We start from the raw sequence: 18,403 nt of genomic DNA, 5'->3' as shown, positions 1-18,403 counted from the left end.
CAAGTGGTTTTAAAAATTAAAACTAAAGTTTATCATATGATATATTCAACAGAAAATATCAGTTTTAAAAGAAATACTTAATTTGATACTATCAAACAGAGAATATTATAAATTTTGATGTGATGTCACTTGTCAACCACCATCTTGTCTACATGCATGTAAATTTTGGTTTTCATTACAACTCTGCTGATTTGGCTTTGTCCCGAAATGATCAATTTTCAGTTTCCCGAATTTACGTATATCGATAACATATTAATTGCCGCAACGTACAAGCAACCCAAACCTTAATGGCATCCCATTTTACTCGTTGCAAAGGTTTTCAATACAATGTCAACGAATTCAATGTATTTGTGTCATTCTCGATAATAGTACGAAAAGATTAAGGGTACGTTAGTCCATATGTAATGAAATGTCAAATGTTAAAAACAGAGCATTGAAAATATCTTGGTCCAATTCGGTTTGGTTTGGTTAGTTTCAATACGATTGATTGTCTCTCATTTTTGATTGTTCGGTTAAAGTTCGGTTTAGCTTTAATACCGTTTTATAAATTCGGTTGAGTTTAAGATTAGTTCAATTGAAAGAACTAAACCGAGTCAAACTACATTAATTGGATTCAGTTGGTCAACGTAACCAATTTTGTTTATAATAATTGAAAGAAAAAAAGTGTGATACAATTTTTCTAGTCTGTAACTTTTTTAACACACTGTAATAACTGAATTTTTTTAAAAATTTGACTTTAGAAATTTATTTAAATTCAAAATTTAATGACAAAAAAAACGATTACATTAAATTTCCATAAAAAATATATTTTAAATCGAAAAAAAGAGAAGAATCTTTTGTGACTTGAGAAGACGAAGAAGGTACAAAGCGTGACGGCTCTAACTCAAAGTCCTCCTACCATATTTCCTAAATTACCCTCTCTCTTAATTTCTAATACCCTAAAATAATAATAAGTTCTTGATTCCAAAGAGAGTCCGTTGGGTTTCTCGTAAACCAGAGATACTCATTAGGAAGAAAATCAGACAAAGGAGAAACTATTTTTTGTCATCTCTTGTTTGGTGGTTTATATTTTGGTTGTGAGTCCTGTGTTGACCTATAAGCCGATCAATTTCGACATGCCTCTTTTGATCTTTGTTTGACTTCTGATCAACTTCTCAACTTTGTAAGCTTTTCTCTGATTCTCTCTATCTCTGTTCTTGTTGAGGCAGAGCATATAAATTGTATATAAAATCATATAGGGATCATTACGGTTCTTTATTCTCTTTTAATATATTGCATGCAATGATGATTTCTAAAAATATGAAAAAGGTTTTGTGATGATTCTGATTATAATCATTACAGATTGAGAATAACATAGAAAATCAATCGTTGACTATATCAGATTCAAGAATTATGTTGCATTATGATTGTTACTCTTAAAGATTGATACTTGAGTAACAAAACTCGAATTTTCCTCTGTAAAATTGCTTCAAGTTAGCTCTAAAATTCACAATTTGTGTAATGTTCATAATCGAATTTGATAAATTGGTTTTTAGGCGTTGACCATATTAGATCATCTATATGTCATATTGAATTATCATTGTTGTTGTTAAAGATTGATACTTGGAGAAACAACAACATTCAAATCTCCTAGACTATGCTCTGTAGATTTTAGAATCAGACTGATTGATCATAAATATTGATACTTTTGAGTGTAACAGGTACTTGCAAGGCTTGAAAAATGAGGCGTGAGTCTCCATGGCTATGGAAAGTAGAAAGCAGACGGCTTCTATGGCTATTAGGACTCACATTTGCTCTCATTGTTACCTTTCAATACATCGAGCTACCGTACGCTATCTCATCCATCTTTTCTTCCACCAAGATTCCCATTTCAAGAAACTCAACTTCACTTATAGGTAACTCGACTTCCGCTATAGCGCCGAGTCCCGCGGGAGATGAGGAAGAAGTTGAGGTTGATCAGATATATGATAGTAGCGGAAATGCCACTGCCCCCGCCATTTCGCCTACTACCGCTACTTTACCGCCTTTATTACCTATTTTAAAGGAAAATGCAACCGCGCCTACCGCTAATGCAAAGGCCCCTGGTTTAAACCCGTCTCTAGTAAAGGATCACGCTACCGCGCCTTCTCCTAGCGCTAATCCCCCAGCTGCATTACCTGGTTTAAACCCGTCTCTAGTCAAGGAAAACGCTACCGCGCCTGCTCCTAGCGTAAAGTCCCCGGTTGCATTACCTATTCTAAACCCGTCTACGGTTAAAGAAAATGCAACCGCGCCTGTGGCTAGTGCAAAGGCCCCGGTTGCATTACCTAGTATAAACCCGTCTCCAGTAATGAAAAACGAAACATTGCCTACCACTAGCAAGGTACCGGAAAGGAATCCAACTAAAAAAAATGTTGGTGATGCTTCTCCTATTGTGAGATTTGTTCCTGATGTAAAGGAGAATGCGAAAATGCCTGGTTTCGGAGTGATGTCAATATCCGAGATGAGCAAGCAGTTGCGTCAAAACCGTATTTCTCATAATCGTCTAGCAAAGGTTCATCAAGATCTTGATACGATACATTCTTACTTAAGAAGTAACAGTTGTATAACATGTTTCTTTTTTTTCTTTTTCAGAAACCAAAGTGGGTAACGAAACCTGACTTAGAGCTTTTACAAGCAAAATATGATATCGAGAATGCACCTATCGATGACAAAGATCCTTTCCTCTACGCTCCTCTTTATCGCAATGTTTCCATGTTCAAAAGGTGAGTCGGTTTATTTAGTTGAAAACTGCATCAAAGCTCATATTATGATGATACTGATTTGAGTTGATATTGAATTCATTAGGAGCTATGAGTTGATGGAGAAGATATTAAAGGTTTATGCTTACAAAGAAGGAAATAAACCAATAATGCATAGTCCAATACTCAGAGGGATTTATGCATCAGAAGGCTGGTTTATGAATATTATTGAATCCAACAACAACAAATTTGTTACAAAGGACCCTGCAAAAGCTCATCTTTTCTATTTACCCTTTAGCTCCCGGATGCTTGAGGTGACTCTATATGTTCAGGACTCTCACAGTCACCGCAATCTTATTAAGTATCTTAAAGACTATATAGACTTCATTTCTGCTAAATACCCTTTTTGGAATCGAACTTCCGGTGCCGATCATTTCCTTGCCGCCTGCCATGATTGGGTAATGTCTCTCTTCTTTTCCATGAGAATATTTGGTGACGTCTCTACATGAATATAGATGCAATCTTGAGAACATGTTTTGATATATTATGGTATTTTGTGACATGTTATTTTTGAGGTTATAAGATTGGATTTTTGAGGTTATATAAGATTGGAGGTAATTTTCTGATTAATGTATGGTATTTTGTGACATTTTTTCAGGCTCCATCGGAGACGCGGAAGCATATGGCAAAGAGTATAAGGGCATTGTGCAACTCGGATGTGAAAGAAGGATTTGTTTTTGGGAAGGATACATCTTTACCAGAAACATTCGTTAGAGATCCCAAGAAACCACTAAGTAACATGGGTGGAAAGTCCGCGAACCAAAGACCGATACTTGCGTTCTTTGCTGGTAAACCCGACCACGGGTATCTCAGGCCAATCCTCCTCTCATATTGGGGTAACAACAAAGATCCCGACTTGAAAATATTCGGTAAACTTCCGCGGACTAAAGGAAACAAGAACTACCTTCAGTTCATGAAGACGAGCAAGTACTGCATTTGCGCCAAAGGCTTTGAAGTGAATAGTCCGAGAGTGGTAGAGGCCATTTTCTATGATTGTGTTCCGGTCATCATATCTGATAACTTTGTCCCGCCATTTTTCGAGGTTTTGAATTGGGAATCATTTGCGATTTTTATACCGGAGAAAGATATCCCGAATTTGAAGAAGATTCTGATGTCGATACCGGAAAGCCGGTACCGGTCAATGCAGATGAGAGTGAAGAAAGTTCAAAAGCATTTTCTGTGGCATGCTAAGCCAGAGAAGTATGATATGTTTCACATGATTCTTCATTCAATTTGGTATAACCGAGTTTTCCAAATTTCTGTTTAAAAATTTTGTTCAACAATTCAATGTACATTTTTTACAGATAAAATTTCTGAGTAAACTCAATTTACAAAAACTATAGTCTAGTTTTCTTGAAGGAAATCAGATTATTCTCGAAATATTTAACTCTGGTGTAACCATTGTAGTAGCTCTATTAGTATATCTAGTAGCAGTAGATTTTTCACTTACATTGACAAGGAAAACCGAAGTTGACCGGCTATAATTGAGTAGATTAAACCCGGTATGAAACTGAACCGGTATGAATAAATTATGACACAGTGTGTAGTTTTATTTCAATCAGTTAAACCAAACAGAGGCATGTGAGAAACAAGAAGCAGAATTGAAGCTGCTATGTTCAGAAAAACCATTCCTAGTCTCTAGAATTTCTCTGGAATTATCTTAACCTTTTGGAAAAATATTCAACACCTAAGAGGACAATAAATATGAAGATGGTGATGTTTGACGTAACTGGAGACATGTTTCTTTTTAATATGTTTTGTCTGTCTCTTACATTAACCTTATCATTTCTAACTTTTCGGTATTTTTAACTTTTCACCAAACATATATATAAATAAATAGGGTGCGAGTATAATTATTAACTTTTGACTGATTTTTTCTTCTACTTGTCTGAAATAATATTTTAATAAATTACTATTAAATTTTTTAAAATTAATTAACTTTTTCACATATTCGATTGGTGACACAAAATAATACAAGCTTTATAACGGATAAAAAAAAGCAGTAAGAGATCCCAAAATATTTAAAATGGTACCAAATAAGAGTGAAATGTTTTGAGAATAAATGTATTTTGATAACGTTTTTGGTATCCTTTTCGTGATTAGTGACTATAAAAGTAGTGGAACGTTACCAATCAAAGCAGATAAAGATATGAACTACAAGTCTACATCTAAACAAAACTTAAACCATTATTTTTAAATGGTTGGCATGGCATGTAGTTCATATACTAATATAAACTACATTTTTATATCAGTAATTATCCCAAGTTAAAAAAAAAAAGTGTTTTACTATTTTTATAAATGCATATTACAAAGGAAACAAATTATAAATTTATAATATATTTTAGAAAAATTAAAGGAAATTCATTTGAGATTTTTTGGGGCTAGTAGGTAAAAAAAAAATTTCTTAACGAAACTCCGAGTCAAATACTCATAATCTTCCTTTTTCTGAATCAATTTGTTCTATAGAATTTTCTAAAAATAAAATCGCAAATTTTCCCGAAAAGTAAGAAATTAGTCTTCTCGTTTTTTTTTTTTAATGAAAAGCATACTGATTAAATTTGAAACCCTTAAACTTGATGAAAAAGTATGATAAATACGGACTAAAAAACATTTGATATGTTCATCACTCATATATAAGTCATAACGGGAATCTTAACCTAACACTATAGTAAATGCTGCTCTCTTCCACATTTTGAAGATTTTGATTTATGTACATATGTTAACCTACGATTACATTTTGACATTTGATTACAAATATCTAGATACGATTGAAGTGCTGAAAAAAAAAAATACGACTGAAGTATTGATAAGTATGTATTTGTATCCGGAGAGAGGGTCTATCCATAATCCATAGGTTACACTTTCGTGAGAGATTAGTCAAAATCCTTCCATAGATTTAGGATTTACTTTGAGTTAACAAAAAAAAAAGGTACGTATAACGTAGTCGTACAAAACTAATTTAGCCACAACGAAAATGTACTGTATTATCTTTTGTTTTTTTCCAGTCTATCAAAAATAGAATCTCAAACTCGCGTGGAAGTATTTGTCACCTTGTCCTTTAAAAGAAAGAAGTATTTGTCACCTTGTGGTCTGAAAATCATGATTATATATTTATGGCAATACCATTTTACTCAATATCGTATTTTAAAATTCCAGTAACATTTTGTTATCAAAAGTTTTGGCATTTTGAGGTTACTCATTCTAGAGCAGCACTAAAAATCTGGAAACATTGTCGTTTTTGAGGATATGGTAACTATGAACTATTTTTTGTTGTTTCAACATCACATGATCGATTTTGATAACTTTTTAGTATTTCAAGTCGCAAACATGTAAAACTGATTGTAATATGTCCTTTACATAACCATTTTAATGTGGAACATCATCACCCATTGGAAGCTATGAATCCTAAATCAAAACTCTCTTCCTCAACCTAACCCTAAATCACCCATTGGTGGGATTGATCCATATATATGTACCCAAAATTATTTTCACTCCGACATTGTTAATGTATAGACTGAAAGTTGAATTCTAAAAGATAACAATTATGACACAAACATTAGAACTGTAAATGGAAAAACAAAAAAAATCCAAATCATCATTGCATACTAAATTTCAAACACTACTTTAGACACTACAATCAATATGATGTGTGTAATGTTAATTGGTCATACATTGTGAAAGACTAAAAAGGTGATGTTATGTCGTTTTCGCTTTTTCTCTACAATCAACCATAGAGACATCATTTATAATTAAGAGAAAACAAACAAAAATCCAGATATACATCCCACTTGTTATAATTTTGAAAAGCAATCCAATTTCAAGATTTAGACACTGGTGGTCCAATTTGAATAGTTTCGTAGAAATATAAATGAAACTGCTCATTGATTATAACCCAACCCGTCGACAATAGTTGTGTGTGTGTGTGTGTTCTGCCCGGAACTAGAAAAGTTATTACAATAGTTACATTGCTTTAAGAAAAATAATGCATAAGATACCAAAAAAAAAAAAGTACACTAAATAATCACATGAGATGTTTTGTAAATAATTAAGGGATTATTGTTAATTTTGCCATTTTTCATAGAGATCTTTTGAAATTGTCATTTTTACTAAAATCTTACGGATATGCCATTTTCTAAGACTTAAAAATGTATGAATTTCGGATTTTTTTTTGGTAAAAATACGTAGTTTACACAAAATACTAAACCGTAAGAATAACTACAACCGACTAAATCCAAACATAATGAATAAAACGCATGTTAAATCATATTTCTGTAACCTAAAAAATGACAAAATCCACAAATTATTCTAAAAAAGGCAATATACACAAATGCCATCCCGAAAAATGGCATTTTCATAATTGATTCAATAATTAATGCAATTTATCGTGCATGATCTTTAGTAATAACACATATTTTATCCGATGTTACATTATTTCGCTTAGTATCACTTTTAATTTTCTCAAAACCCTGCACGATAAATTACTAGTACTACGTATCTACGGAAATATTATCATATGTTTTTTGGCCAATTATCATCCAAATAAAGTAGCGGCTACACAAACATTTCATTAAATTGATCTGAAATTTTTCTTATTTGAACAGATTTTATATAATTGTTACACTCCATCAACGGAAGACTTGGATATAGGAAAAAAATACAAGTCATCAAAGCTAAAAAATCACTGCTATAAAAGCTGAGTGAAAACCATAAAAACTGTAGATAAAAGAAAAGATGGAAACAATCCTAACACTCAAACAATAAACGCTATCGCAGAGTTTTTGAATCTTAAGTTCTTAACAACAATAAAGCAACAGATAAAACGACGTCTTAGAAAACAAAAGTACATACGTAATTTATTGCTTGTGATTGACACCTGCAACTAGAACAGAATTAAGTATCATAAAGTACGGCTAATGTGTATTTAGTCTTGGAAAATTAGTTACTACAAACCACGATAAAATATTTGTTTGGATTAGAATGGTCTTGTTCGTAATGGTAGACATTTTTAAAGAGTTCGTTTCGTACATTCTGTTTTTTCGTTTGGACTTCTGAACCGTCAGATTAATTCAAGTTATAATATGAATCATCGACAAAAAATGACATGGGTCGGTGAATTCCTGTAGAATATCTTTCGACTAACACTGTAGCATTTGCAATAATTGAGTTCAAACTGTTGCATGCATAAATATGTATGAGTGGGTCCAAAACGACAACCATACGCGCGTTTCGTTGACTACCTTGTATACTCTCTTAGGAAGAAAATCAAAAATCTTTATGGTCATGTCCTACATTTCCAGATGTCTCATGGACCACTATTATTTTGCATTTAAATCATCTTATTGCTCCAATGTTTTTCCCTATCGATAAGCCTTTTTTTTCTCTCGTCGACACATAAAATGTCTTTTTCTGCCGTCGACACAAAAAATGCCTTTTTCTATTTTCTGTAACTCATTCTTCTTTCACGTCCTTTTCCGTAATTTTTGTTATTATTATTCAATATTATCAGGATTATACAGTTATTTAGTAAAAGGAACAATTACAGAAAAAAGAATCCAATCTGTAGCCTCACTTAAAAGAATGACAATCTTTTAAGACATGATTTAGAACTTAAACAGAAACTAACTACTTTAAATCACAAATGAACAATGAAAATTAATGAAATACAACTATTTTAGTACTGATCAGTTACACCACTTTATTTTGCATTTTAAGATGAAATCTTAAAAATGAAAATAGGGAATGTCAAAGTGTGTATTTGACATCGCATTCGAACATTTTTTGGAGGCTGCATCTTTCATACTAAAACATGTCAATATCCATGAGACCTTTGTTAAATAATGATGTCTAGACAAGACATTACCGCTTAATTGTTCATACAATTTCCATATACATATATGTTAAATTCGCGCAAACTGAACAGAAAATGTGAGTAGATAGATCGAAAATCTAACGCAAAAACATAAATTTACGTAGTTCACCCAACGAAGTTGGTTGGTTCCTTTCATTGGTAATGAAATCGATTTATTATTAGAAGCGTGATACATAATTCCCGAATACAATAAAAAAATAGAGTAAAGAAGAGTATTTTTAGAAAATAGGTTCATATAAAAACACCGAGGTTGGTTTTCTATATAGACCGTAATTTCAGGTTTATTTTTTTGCTTCAACTTTTAATGTGCAATATTTATACTGTATTATACCAGATTCAAGGTATATCAGCAAGACAACAATCTGTATTAATGTAAACAGTTGAGATAATCAAATTTTAATATCACCTCTAAGTTTATATGTTTTTGATGCTTTTACTTATAAGATCATCTAATAGTAAAAGAAAATCGAGTTTGAAGTAGATACTACTTTTAGCGCCGAAACATAAGACTTCGCCCTGCCCATACTTCGTAAATAAAACAAGAGCTTAATCTCACCAGAAAAACAAGTGCCCTGCTTCAATTATGGTTCGATCAAAACAGACATGCATGATTAACTTTTTGGGGCTTAGCTATATTTAAAAAAAAAATCATGAAAACATTATAATTCTATAAATTTAAATAAAAAAAGAATTCTTAAGTTTTAAGGTGAGGTTGATTTATAAACATCTTTCTAGTTCATTCGAAAATAATTGCTTACATTTTAAAGGCAATTAAATTAATCTGTTTAGTATTCATTATATAATATTAGTAATTTATTATCGTTACACATGACCCTTTTCCTTTATGGTGAAGTGACAAGTATTAAAATATCATTACTAAAATATGCCAGTGCCGGCCTGATTGTGGTATAAGATGCTCAAGAGGATATTATTTGCTATTGCTTATTATTAAAATTTGTTAGATGCACTACTTTTGGCCACAATCTGAAAATGAAATAATTGAAGAAATACTTTATGTATTTTACTATAAACTAAAATTAGTAATAAAAATAAACAAATTGAATGTTAATAAACAAAAGAAATTCCATTAGTTTATTTTTTGATAAAGAGATTTTGCTATCTCTCGTTTCTCATTTTCATTAATTCAGCGTTCACTAATTTGCTATCTCTAATACATATGTACTAACAATCATCCTAACCATTCTATTACAATTGCCATTAAACTTCATTTTTAAGCTCCAAATTAAATCCTAACTGTACCGTGCGGTACAATTCAAATAGTAATAAATATATATATATATATATACATATATTTTCTTTACTATTAAAATCATACCACACTTTATAAATAGTTAAACCGCACGTCACAATACTAAATAACTTATAATATATTGGCTATTCAGTGTACTAATTAATCCAACTACTAAATATTCCTTTAGTACAAATCTCTATTTAGTGATTAATCATGATCTTGTCGTAATCACTCTCCTAAACTCTCCAAAATCGACCCGATAGAGCTATCGTAGAAGAGTAAATTACTATGTATAAAAATAATATCAAACAAACTAATTTCTTACAGAAAAATATGCTGCATTTTATCGTTGGTAGCTAAACCTAATTCGAACTCAAGAATGTAGGTAGTAGCTACAAAACTTGGATGCTTAAACTCTTTTCATCCAGATATACAGAATCTACCGTAGATCGCATCCTAAAATAGCTAAAGATCATTTTCCATCCATTTATATTTATTAGTATGGAGCTTGGAGAATCTGAACATTAATTCTTAGAATCTGAACATTTATTATATCCCTTGTTTATTTTCATCTAAAATAGACTTTTTCTCTCACACCCACCTACCGTTATAATTCAGCTTATTATATACTTTGACCAACTTTAGCATTTGACAACTAAGTTTTGTATGATCGATCGACCCCTAAATACACTGCAAAAGCATGCATTGTGATTCATTGCTCTTACAATTATAAGATTCAACGATTTTATGCTCAATTTTCAAAGATATAATATAAAACCATCAAATACTATAAAAGAATAACATCGACTAGTCATCGTTTACTCGGCTTAATCGCAACTTGGTCATCCAGCAAATGAGTAGCGACTAACACATTCTAGAATTTTGATCGCCAAAACCATATCAATCAATATTTAGTCTATAATAGAATATTAGTACCAATTTAAAATGCATGTATGCATATCGAACATGCGGTTAAGGAACGCAATACGTCGTTCGTTGCTGCTACTTGAATTAGTATATATGTTCACATCCAAATTTGTAACCAACTTTGTCTTATATCATCAATTTTCTAATTTGAAATTGTTTATTTCCCTAGAATTTTTCTTTAATTTGGATATTTATGTAAGACTTGTTCTAAGATATATTAAAATTCTATAGAATAAAATATAAAATATATAGAGATAAACAAATAACTATGGAAATTTAATAAGTTGTCACATTTGGAATTATTCCCAAAACCAACCACTGCCATGAACTAAGTTTAGAGATTTGATTTGACATGTCTGAAAAGGGGTATATCCTAAACTATTGAAGTTAAAATATTTGATTTGAAGTCTAACCCTCCTCTTTAATTTGATACAAATTTTTTTTATAGCATGATAATTATTGAAATTATTATTATTATTTTTTTATTTTTTTAAAATTATTTTTACATGGATCTTTATAATTAAATTATTTATTGAAATGATTTTTACATGGATTTTTGGAATTTAAATCTTAAATTTGTTTGACATTAAAAAAGCGTTTAACTCCATTGTTTAAATTCAATACGGATGGTCCTTCTAAGAGGAAACCTTGCATGATCCTGCAAAAGGACTATACTTTAATTATAATAAATATGATATTTTATATGTTAATATACCTAATAAATTGTTTTATCTGACATAAATTTTTACATTGTAAAAAAATCATTTACGTTTTGATTAGGTATGCTAAGTGTTCGATTCTGAAATTTCACCCCGTTTAGTGTCTAACGATTTTTCGATCGTTAGATATTATATATCAAAATCGACTGAAAAGATTGTTAAAATTCATAAATACTTAAGCACTGTCTACAATTATTTACAATTTTTGGGGCTACATCATTACAATGCAATAATGTCAAAGAATCATAATAAAATTATTTCTGTCGAAATAATTAGATGCAAGGATCTCTTGGATAAAAACGTGCATGCGGAAATCCTTAAGAAAGTTTAGACTTGGCAGCTTTACAATCTCGAATCAACTTAAATTTATCGAACCTGATATGCGTATGCATATATAAACACACATGCTAGACAAAAAAAAGTATTTGAATTTTATAGTTGACAAAAAATATATTCGAATTATATGTATAGATAATGAGTTTGTAGTGACAAGCATGATGATGCATTGAGATCACGATAAGGGATAATTGAACAGTAAATTTGCGATGAAAACATTAAAATAACTAAAAACAGTTGACACACCATTTTCTCCGCGAAGAAGAAAATTCATAAAATCTAATAAAAAGTCACGATCATGTATTAAAATAAAAGATTATTATGTCGGCTCTACACCAAAATAATTTATCTCGTTATATCGATGTTTTCTTGATTCTTGAATTCTAAAGGGGACTTTTATTTATTTATAAATTGAGAACTTTAATGAAATTTGCTTTTAGGAAACACGAGAGATGATTAGTTGCAAATAAGATCCTCATCTTCTACATAATTACATTAGCTCTAACCTTATTTTTCCTTTGTTTCAAAAATCATAATAACCTCTTAAAATAAATAATACAATTTTAGCTAAGTATTATAGCAGAATAATAATCTCTATGACACATGATAAACACTTTAAGTACTATACACGATTAACAACCATAAAACGCTGAATATATGGTTTGATAATTTAGTGATGTGTATTTTTACCTTTTTATCTTTTTAACAAAATAATAACACATATATGATTAATGAATAATGTATTGAATTTGTTTCTGCTATATTTTACTATTAATAACATCATAACGTTTTCATGTTTGTTTGACAAAAAAGTTTTCATGCTTTCAAAATTTGATGATGTTATATGCTATAACTGTATTAGAAATATAATTAGATAAAAACGAAACATTATTAATATATAAAAACAAATCTTATATTGTTTAGCTCGACATTTAGATTATTGTTTTCTGAAGTTATTTTTGTAAACTTTTTATCTTCAAATTGAATAACTAATCATAAAATTAGTTATTAATTAATGTATGGCTGATAAAAAAAGAAAACAAGTCTTATACTAGCTTTTTATAATAACTTGTGGATACTCTATTATAAAGAGTTTTTACTTCTTGATAATTGAGTTGTTACATACTCCTATTATTCATACGACATACAAGTCGTATTTATAGGGTTAGGATAAGTTACCAAAATGTGGAATCACTTGCAATAAATGTGAAAACTTGTGGACTGTTGTCACAACTATTTATTATATTTAGATCTCACACAAAATTTGTTCTGTCAAGTGAATGTATCCAACATGAAATTGGCAAAAGCCAGCTATAAACAAAACCCAAAAAAAAAAACCACCTCTCTCAATAGTAAACAAAAAATAGGATAATAGGGTCATCTAAACACAAGCAAATATGGACTTATGCTGTTGTCATGATAGATAAAAATATGTACGGGTCTTTTAAGAGCATCAAATCAATTTAGCCCGTGGGTCCTTTTTTCTTTTACTTACTTAAAGACTTAGTGCAATATTTGTCCCATATCTCCCTTTACCCCTACCACACCCCACCTCCACCCTCAAACAATTGTTGCATATAAATAAGGAAGTGATTGATAAATGTAGAGACAAATACCCATCAAACTCTGTCTCTCACTTTCCTTCATTATTTACTCATTGCCCAAAATAATTCATTTATCATATCCTCAAACTTTTTTTTTTCTATACCTCGAAATCCAAAAAAATAAATACATTGGTTTAGTGTGGCATTGATGTTTTTGGTATAAAGCTCTTCACCAATGATAGCTTCAGAGAGTACCAAGAGCTGGGAAGCTAGCGCAGTCAGACAAGAGAATGAAGAAGAGAAGAAGAAACCGGTTAAAGATTCCGGTAAGCATCCGGTTTATCGGGGTGTCCGAAAGAGGAACTGGGGAAAATGGGTGTCCGAGATACGTGAACCTAGGAAAAAATCCCGAATATGGCTAGGAACGTTTCCTTCCCCGGAGATGGCGGCGCGTGCACACGACGTAGCCGCTCTTAGCATCAAAGGAGCCTCCGCTATACTCAATTTCCCTGACCTAGCCGGCTCTTTCCCACGCCCTAGCTCGCTTAGCCCTCGAGACATCCAGGTCGCGGCTCTCAAAGCCGCACACATGGAGACCTCACAGTCTTTTTCTTCTTCTTCTTCTTTAACGTTTTCATCTTCACAGTCTTCTTCTTCGCTAGAGTCTCTCGTGTCTTCCTCCGCGACCGGCTCCGAGGAGCTAGGGGAGATTGTAGAGCTCCCAAGTTTGGGATCGAGCTATGATGGTTTGACTCAGCTAGGTAACGAGTTTATATTCTCTGACTCCGCAGACTTATGGCCTTATCCACCGCAATGGTCAGAAGGTGATTACCAAATGATTCCTGCCTCGTTATCACAAGATTGGGATCTTCAAGGACTGTATAATTATTAAGTCATAATCATAAAAATATACTAGTAATGCTGTGTTTAATAATTACTTTTTAATGACCCCTTTATTTTGTATAGGGCGGCTTTAGGTTTATTTGTCTTTGAATCTTCTTTTCTCAATTTGTGGGTGTGAGAGAGCTCGATATATGAATACTTGTACATACTTCTCATAACATGTGTTTTTTTTTTCTTAATAAATGTGGAAACTTTGGAAATGAATAAATTGGACTAGTAGCCAATGGAAGCCACGTACCTTTCTATTTTGAATGTAGGTTAATGTTAATTTAAACGTAATACTGTTGTTTTTAATAACATTGATATAAAAACTATGTAGGTTGTTGATTTAAAATTATTGAAGATTCCTTTTCAGTTTCTTGTTTTCCCCCTTAGAGTTAGAGGTTAAAACTTTCTTCTGATTAAGCATAAATTAATCTTGACCAATTGTTTGTTTTTGCCTTTTCCTGTTTCCACTACCAGTTATTGAATTTTAATATTAGTTGATATATATTAAAATATCCAAACACTTGAATTATTTTGCATTCGAGTCTTGTTGTATTCTAATCAAACAATGACTTTTACTCATTGCATTTCCTTTTGCGACCCAATAGTAGTACAAAAGAATCTCCTCTTCGGTCTCTGGAGCACTAAGTTCAATATTGTGTAATATTGTAATACAAGTGTAGTTAGTTTGATACTATGTGTAAATAAATTAATAACTGTAATGAATGGTTCAAAATGGATCCCACTTTGTTTTTTTTTTGGTCACGATCTTACGTATCTTTTCTTTTTCGTCGTTGAAAAAAGGCTAAAAACTTTAATGATTAACTGTAATTAGAATTCCTCACTATCCATTAATCTTATTAAATAAAAACAGAATCTATTGAAATGACTTCTATATAATCAAAGATTAACATATAATAATAATAAATTAACGTAAAAACTTTTTCCTATTACCGTCATAACTTTTGTTTTTTTTTTACCGTAATAACTTAATACAATATGTTTCTGGTTCCATGTATACACATGCATATAACATGTCATTTTGCTATTAAAAGCATCCAAAATTTCTAACCGTAATATATAGAAATGTAAAATATAATAGTTACAACAAAATTAATGAAAATTTGCAAAATAATGTGGCAAATTGTTGCTTAAATTTTAGTTACAAAATTTAAATATGTACATAATACATTTGAGTTCATCTACTAGAGTTTTAGTTTTAAAAAATATCAAGTCAAGGTTGACAAAAGAATAACTACTTGATCTCATTATTATCGTTTAGTGATAGCTGCTTACTCATTATACCATTCAACCATAATATTTTTATGTTTTCACTAGGATAGAAATAATGCATGAATCATATATCATTGAAATTCGATCGCAAAATGAAAAGAAAACGTACATATCTATTGAAAACTTTGACAAAAAAAGTAAAGATCTACTGAAAACTTCTTTGTAAAATACGAGTGATATAACACAAAAATTTCCATTTTTCGTAAAAGAATTAAAAGGCCATAATAGAGCACCAACTTTTTTTGTTTTGTTAGAGCTAGTAAGAGTCATCACGCCAAAAAAATAAAAATAAATATATATAATGCATAGAGTAAACAAAAATGCTATTGAATAAGTTCGAATATCTCGGAATAAAATTAAGTATAACCTTTAAAAGAGAGAATGAACTTTTTTGACAAACTTAACTTTAATTTTTACCTTTTTTCTTGCTTGCCATTTCAAGAATGCTCTCAATTATTGTCTTGTGAAAGATATTGGATAGTGGAGTCCGATATAGTAAGGAAAAGTATATACTATGTGCAAAACCTTAATTTTATATGTTTTGTTCCGACAAGACAATATTAAATTTTTAGCTTTATCAAAGAAGTTAGAAAAAGCTGACATTTTATTGTTAGAAATTTTTGTAACCAACGTCCAGGTAATAGTTGATTATTAGAATAACTAACTTAGAAATAATGCAGCCTTCAAAGCCGTTTCTATGTATTGTTGCTTTTAGGTTTTTAATTATATAGATGTTCTAGAAAAGATGATATCATGCATTCCAAACTTCTTTTTATAAATATCTCCATTTGATATGATTACTTCTATTAATTCTAACTATTATATAAGTCGTTCAATCTTTCAATATTAAATGTTTATAATGTGTATTAGAGTCAGGCATTCAATCTTTTTATACATATCAAATCATGACTATATTTAAAGTGTGATTAGAGTCTCCTATGACTCAAACCCGTTATATGCAATATTTTGAATAGTTTTGAAACATAAAAGGGTTTCACGGCATATATCATGTTTTAAGATCTTGTATTAAGTTTGACATGAAAAAAGAAGAAGGATATGTACTAATTTTTAAAGACTATTACTGAAATTAATGTCTATTATATTGAGTTTATGTTTGATTAGTGAAATCGGTTACGGAGAATGTTCACTGGAACTAGAAGACTTAGAACATAGAAAGAAGGAATAAAGACCAGAGAGCCGAGGCGGTGGTTGATGGAAAAAGAAAAAGCTCTTCAAGAGAAACAAGAAGAAGCATGCATGTAGAGTAGTATCACGATCCGTTTTTAGCATGTTCGAGGATCATATTCAATATCATTGTCAATTTTGTCGGCTTTACGAAATTCACGTTCTCAAGCTATAATCAATTTTATAAATAAACTTGATAGCTTCCATGAACATTTTCAGAATTTCCAATTTTCGGATAGAAAATGTATATAATGTAAAATTGTATTACAACGTAAACCATCTACTACGGGTTTAATTACCTCTAAAATGACTATGAAGCAAGTTGACTATTTTCGGGATAAATTACATTTGTTATGTGGCACTTATTATACCATCACCATTTGGACTATATACAATGTTTATGAGGTCAAAGTTGATAAAAAGAAATTTAACACGAGTACTCATGGATCTTAGGGATAATTTTTTAAAATTACGGTCAACTCTAATAAGAAATTCTAGTAATGGAGATCGAGTAGAAATGATCAATGACTGTGGGAAAAATAAATTCCGTCAATTCTCATTAGCAAGAAATAATTCGTGCATCTATATTTACACCTATTATTGCAGAATTGGCAATATAAATAAAAGGATTATTACATTTGATAAGACTATTTAAATTTGAAATGACATTGCAACGGTGTTTGAATGATATGATGGCACAGTACCACCCGTTTTTAATATATATATATATATATATATAACACTTTTGGACTAATTCTATTTGAAAGTTTCTCTAGTATGCGTCTTCCAATTTCCAAATTATATTCAATTCGACATTTACAGTATTTTTGATATCTTGTTTATCAAAAAATTGCTTTTTACAACCGCAAAGTTCGGATCAGAACCTTCTAATTTCCGCGAAGTCTTTTGTGACTACCCTTCATTCCGTGGATTTGAACCCATAACTTCCTTATTAGTGTTTTTGTTGTGTTTCAAGAAAGCCACTAGATCAAAAGCAACTTGGTGCTAGTTGAATGTTTGGATGATCTAGACTCACCGATTATTCAATTTTATGTAGTGATACCAAAATGGTTCATTCTCAAATGCAAATGAAAACATGTCTATTGGAAGATCAAACGAGGAGATTTCAGAATGTGAAACTTATAGTTGGCCAAAACTTTGGTCCTTATTCAAGACTTCAAGTCCATGCAAATTCACTAGCACGAATCCTAAACAAATTGGGCAAACAACAATAAAAGCATCCACATTAATCAAAAATGCCAAAAAAAAACACATGATCTCGATACCATTTCATTGCCACTTTATAAATTGGGCCAACAACTGTTTTCTCGTATTTTTTTCTTTCTCCTTATGACTATTCCATGAAGCTTGCAATGTGAAGTTACAATTTTCTTCTTAACATTTTTCACTTTGAAATGAAAATGAAAATGTCCCTACTAATAGAATGATGTCAAAAGTTTCCACGGTAAGTCTCGAAATCCACTGTTTTTGTTTTGTTGTAAAAATACAAGCCCGTTAATATGCGAAGTGGGTTTAAACCCTTGTCGTCTCCTTCTAACCGGTTAGAATCCGGTTCGGATTGTTTAATCCTCGATTTAATTTTTATTATA

The 18,403-nt window shown here is 31.0% G+C and overlaps 2 protein-coding genes across 2 annotated transcripts; both read left to right on the top strand.

Annotated features, from left to right (window-relative positions):
• Positions 1-949: 949 nt before the first annotated feature.
• AT5G25820 (Exostosin family protein) lies at positions 950-4,195 on the top strand. Its single transcript, NM_122483.4, has 5 exons — positions 950-1,162; positions 1,701-2,533; positions 2,614-2,744; positions 2,827-3,178; positions 3,379-4,195. The coding sequence occupies exons 2-5, from the start codon at positions 1,721-1,723 to the stop codon at positions 4,045-4,047; spliced, it is 1,965 nt and encodes a 654-aa protein (NP_197954.1). The 5' UTR covers positions 950-1,162; positions 1,701-1,720; the 3' UTR covers positions 4,048-4,195.
• A 9,201-nt stretch (positions 4,196-13,396) lies between these two features.
• On the top strand, positions 13,397-14,753 carry tny (Integrase-type DNA-binding superfamily protein). Its single transcript, NM_122482.3, has one exon. It carries the CDS (start codon positions 13,663-13,665, stop codon positions 14,317-14,319), a length of 657 nt encoding a protein of 218 aa, NP_197953.1. The 5' UTR covers positions 13,397-13,662; the 3' UTR covers positions 14,320-14,753.
• The last annotated feature ends 3,650 nt before the right edge of the window (positions 14,754-18,403 follow it).

Source organism: Arabidopsis thaliana, chromosome 5 (genome assembly GCF_000001735.4).
Source record: "Arabidopsis thaliana chromosome 5, partial sequence".
Classification (NCBI taxonomy): domain Eukaryota; kingdom Viridiplantae; phylum Streptophyta; class Magnoliopsida; order Brassicales; family Brassicaceae; genus Arabidopsis; species Arabidopsis thaliana.
The sequence above is the reverse complement of the archived record's forward strand: the minus strand, read 5'-3'. Positions and strand labels throughout refer to the sequence as shown.

What these genes read in the sequence shown, in the direction of transcription:
- AT5G25820 (NM_122483.4), top strand. Translation starts at nt 1,721, where the DNA reads ATGAGGCGTGAGTCTCCATGGCTATGGAAAGTAGAAAGCAGACGGCTT. An exon ending in AATGTTTCCATGTTCAAAAG is followed by an intron (nt 2,745 to 2,826) that starts GTGAGTCGGTTT and finishes TGAATTCATTAG; the next exon opens with GAGCTATGAGTTGATGGAGA. An exon ending in TTGCCGCCTGCCATGATTGG is followed by an intron (nt 3,179 to 3,378) that starts GTAATGTCTCTC and finishes ACATTTTTTCAG; the next exon opens with GCTCCATCGGAGACGCGGAA.
- tny (NM_122482.3), top strand. Translation starts at nt 13,663, where the DNA reads ATGATAGCTTCAGAGAGTACCAAGAGCTGGGAAGCTAGCGCAGTCAGA.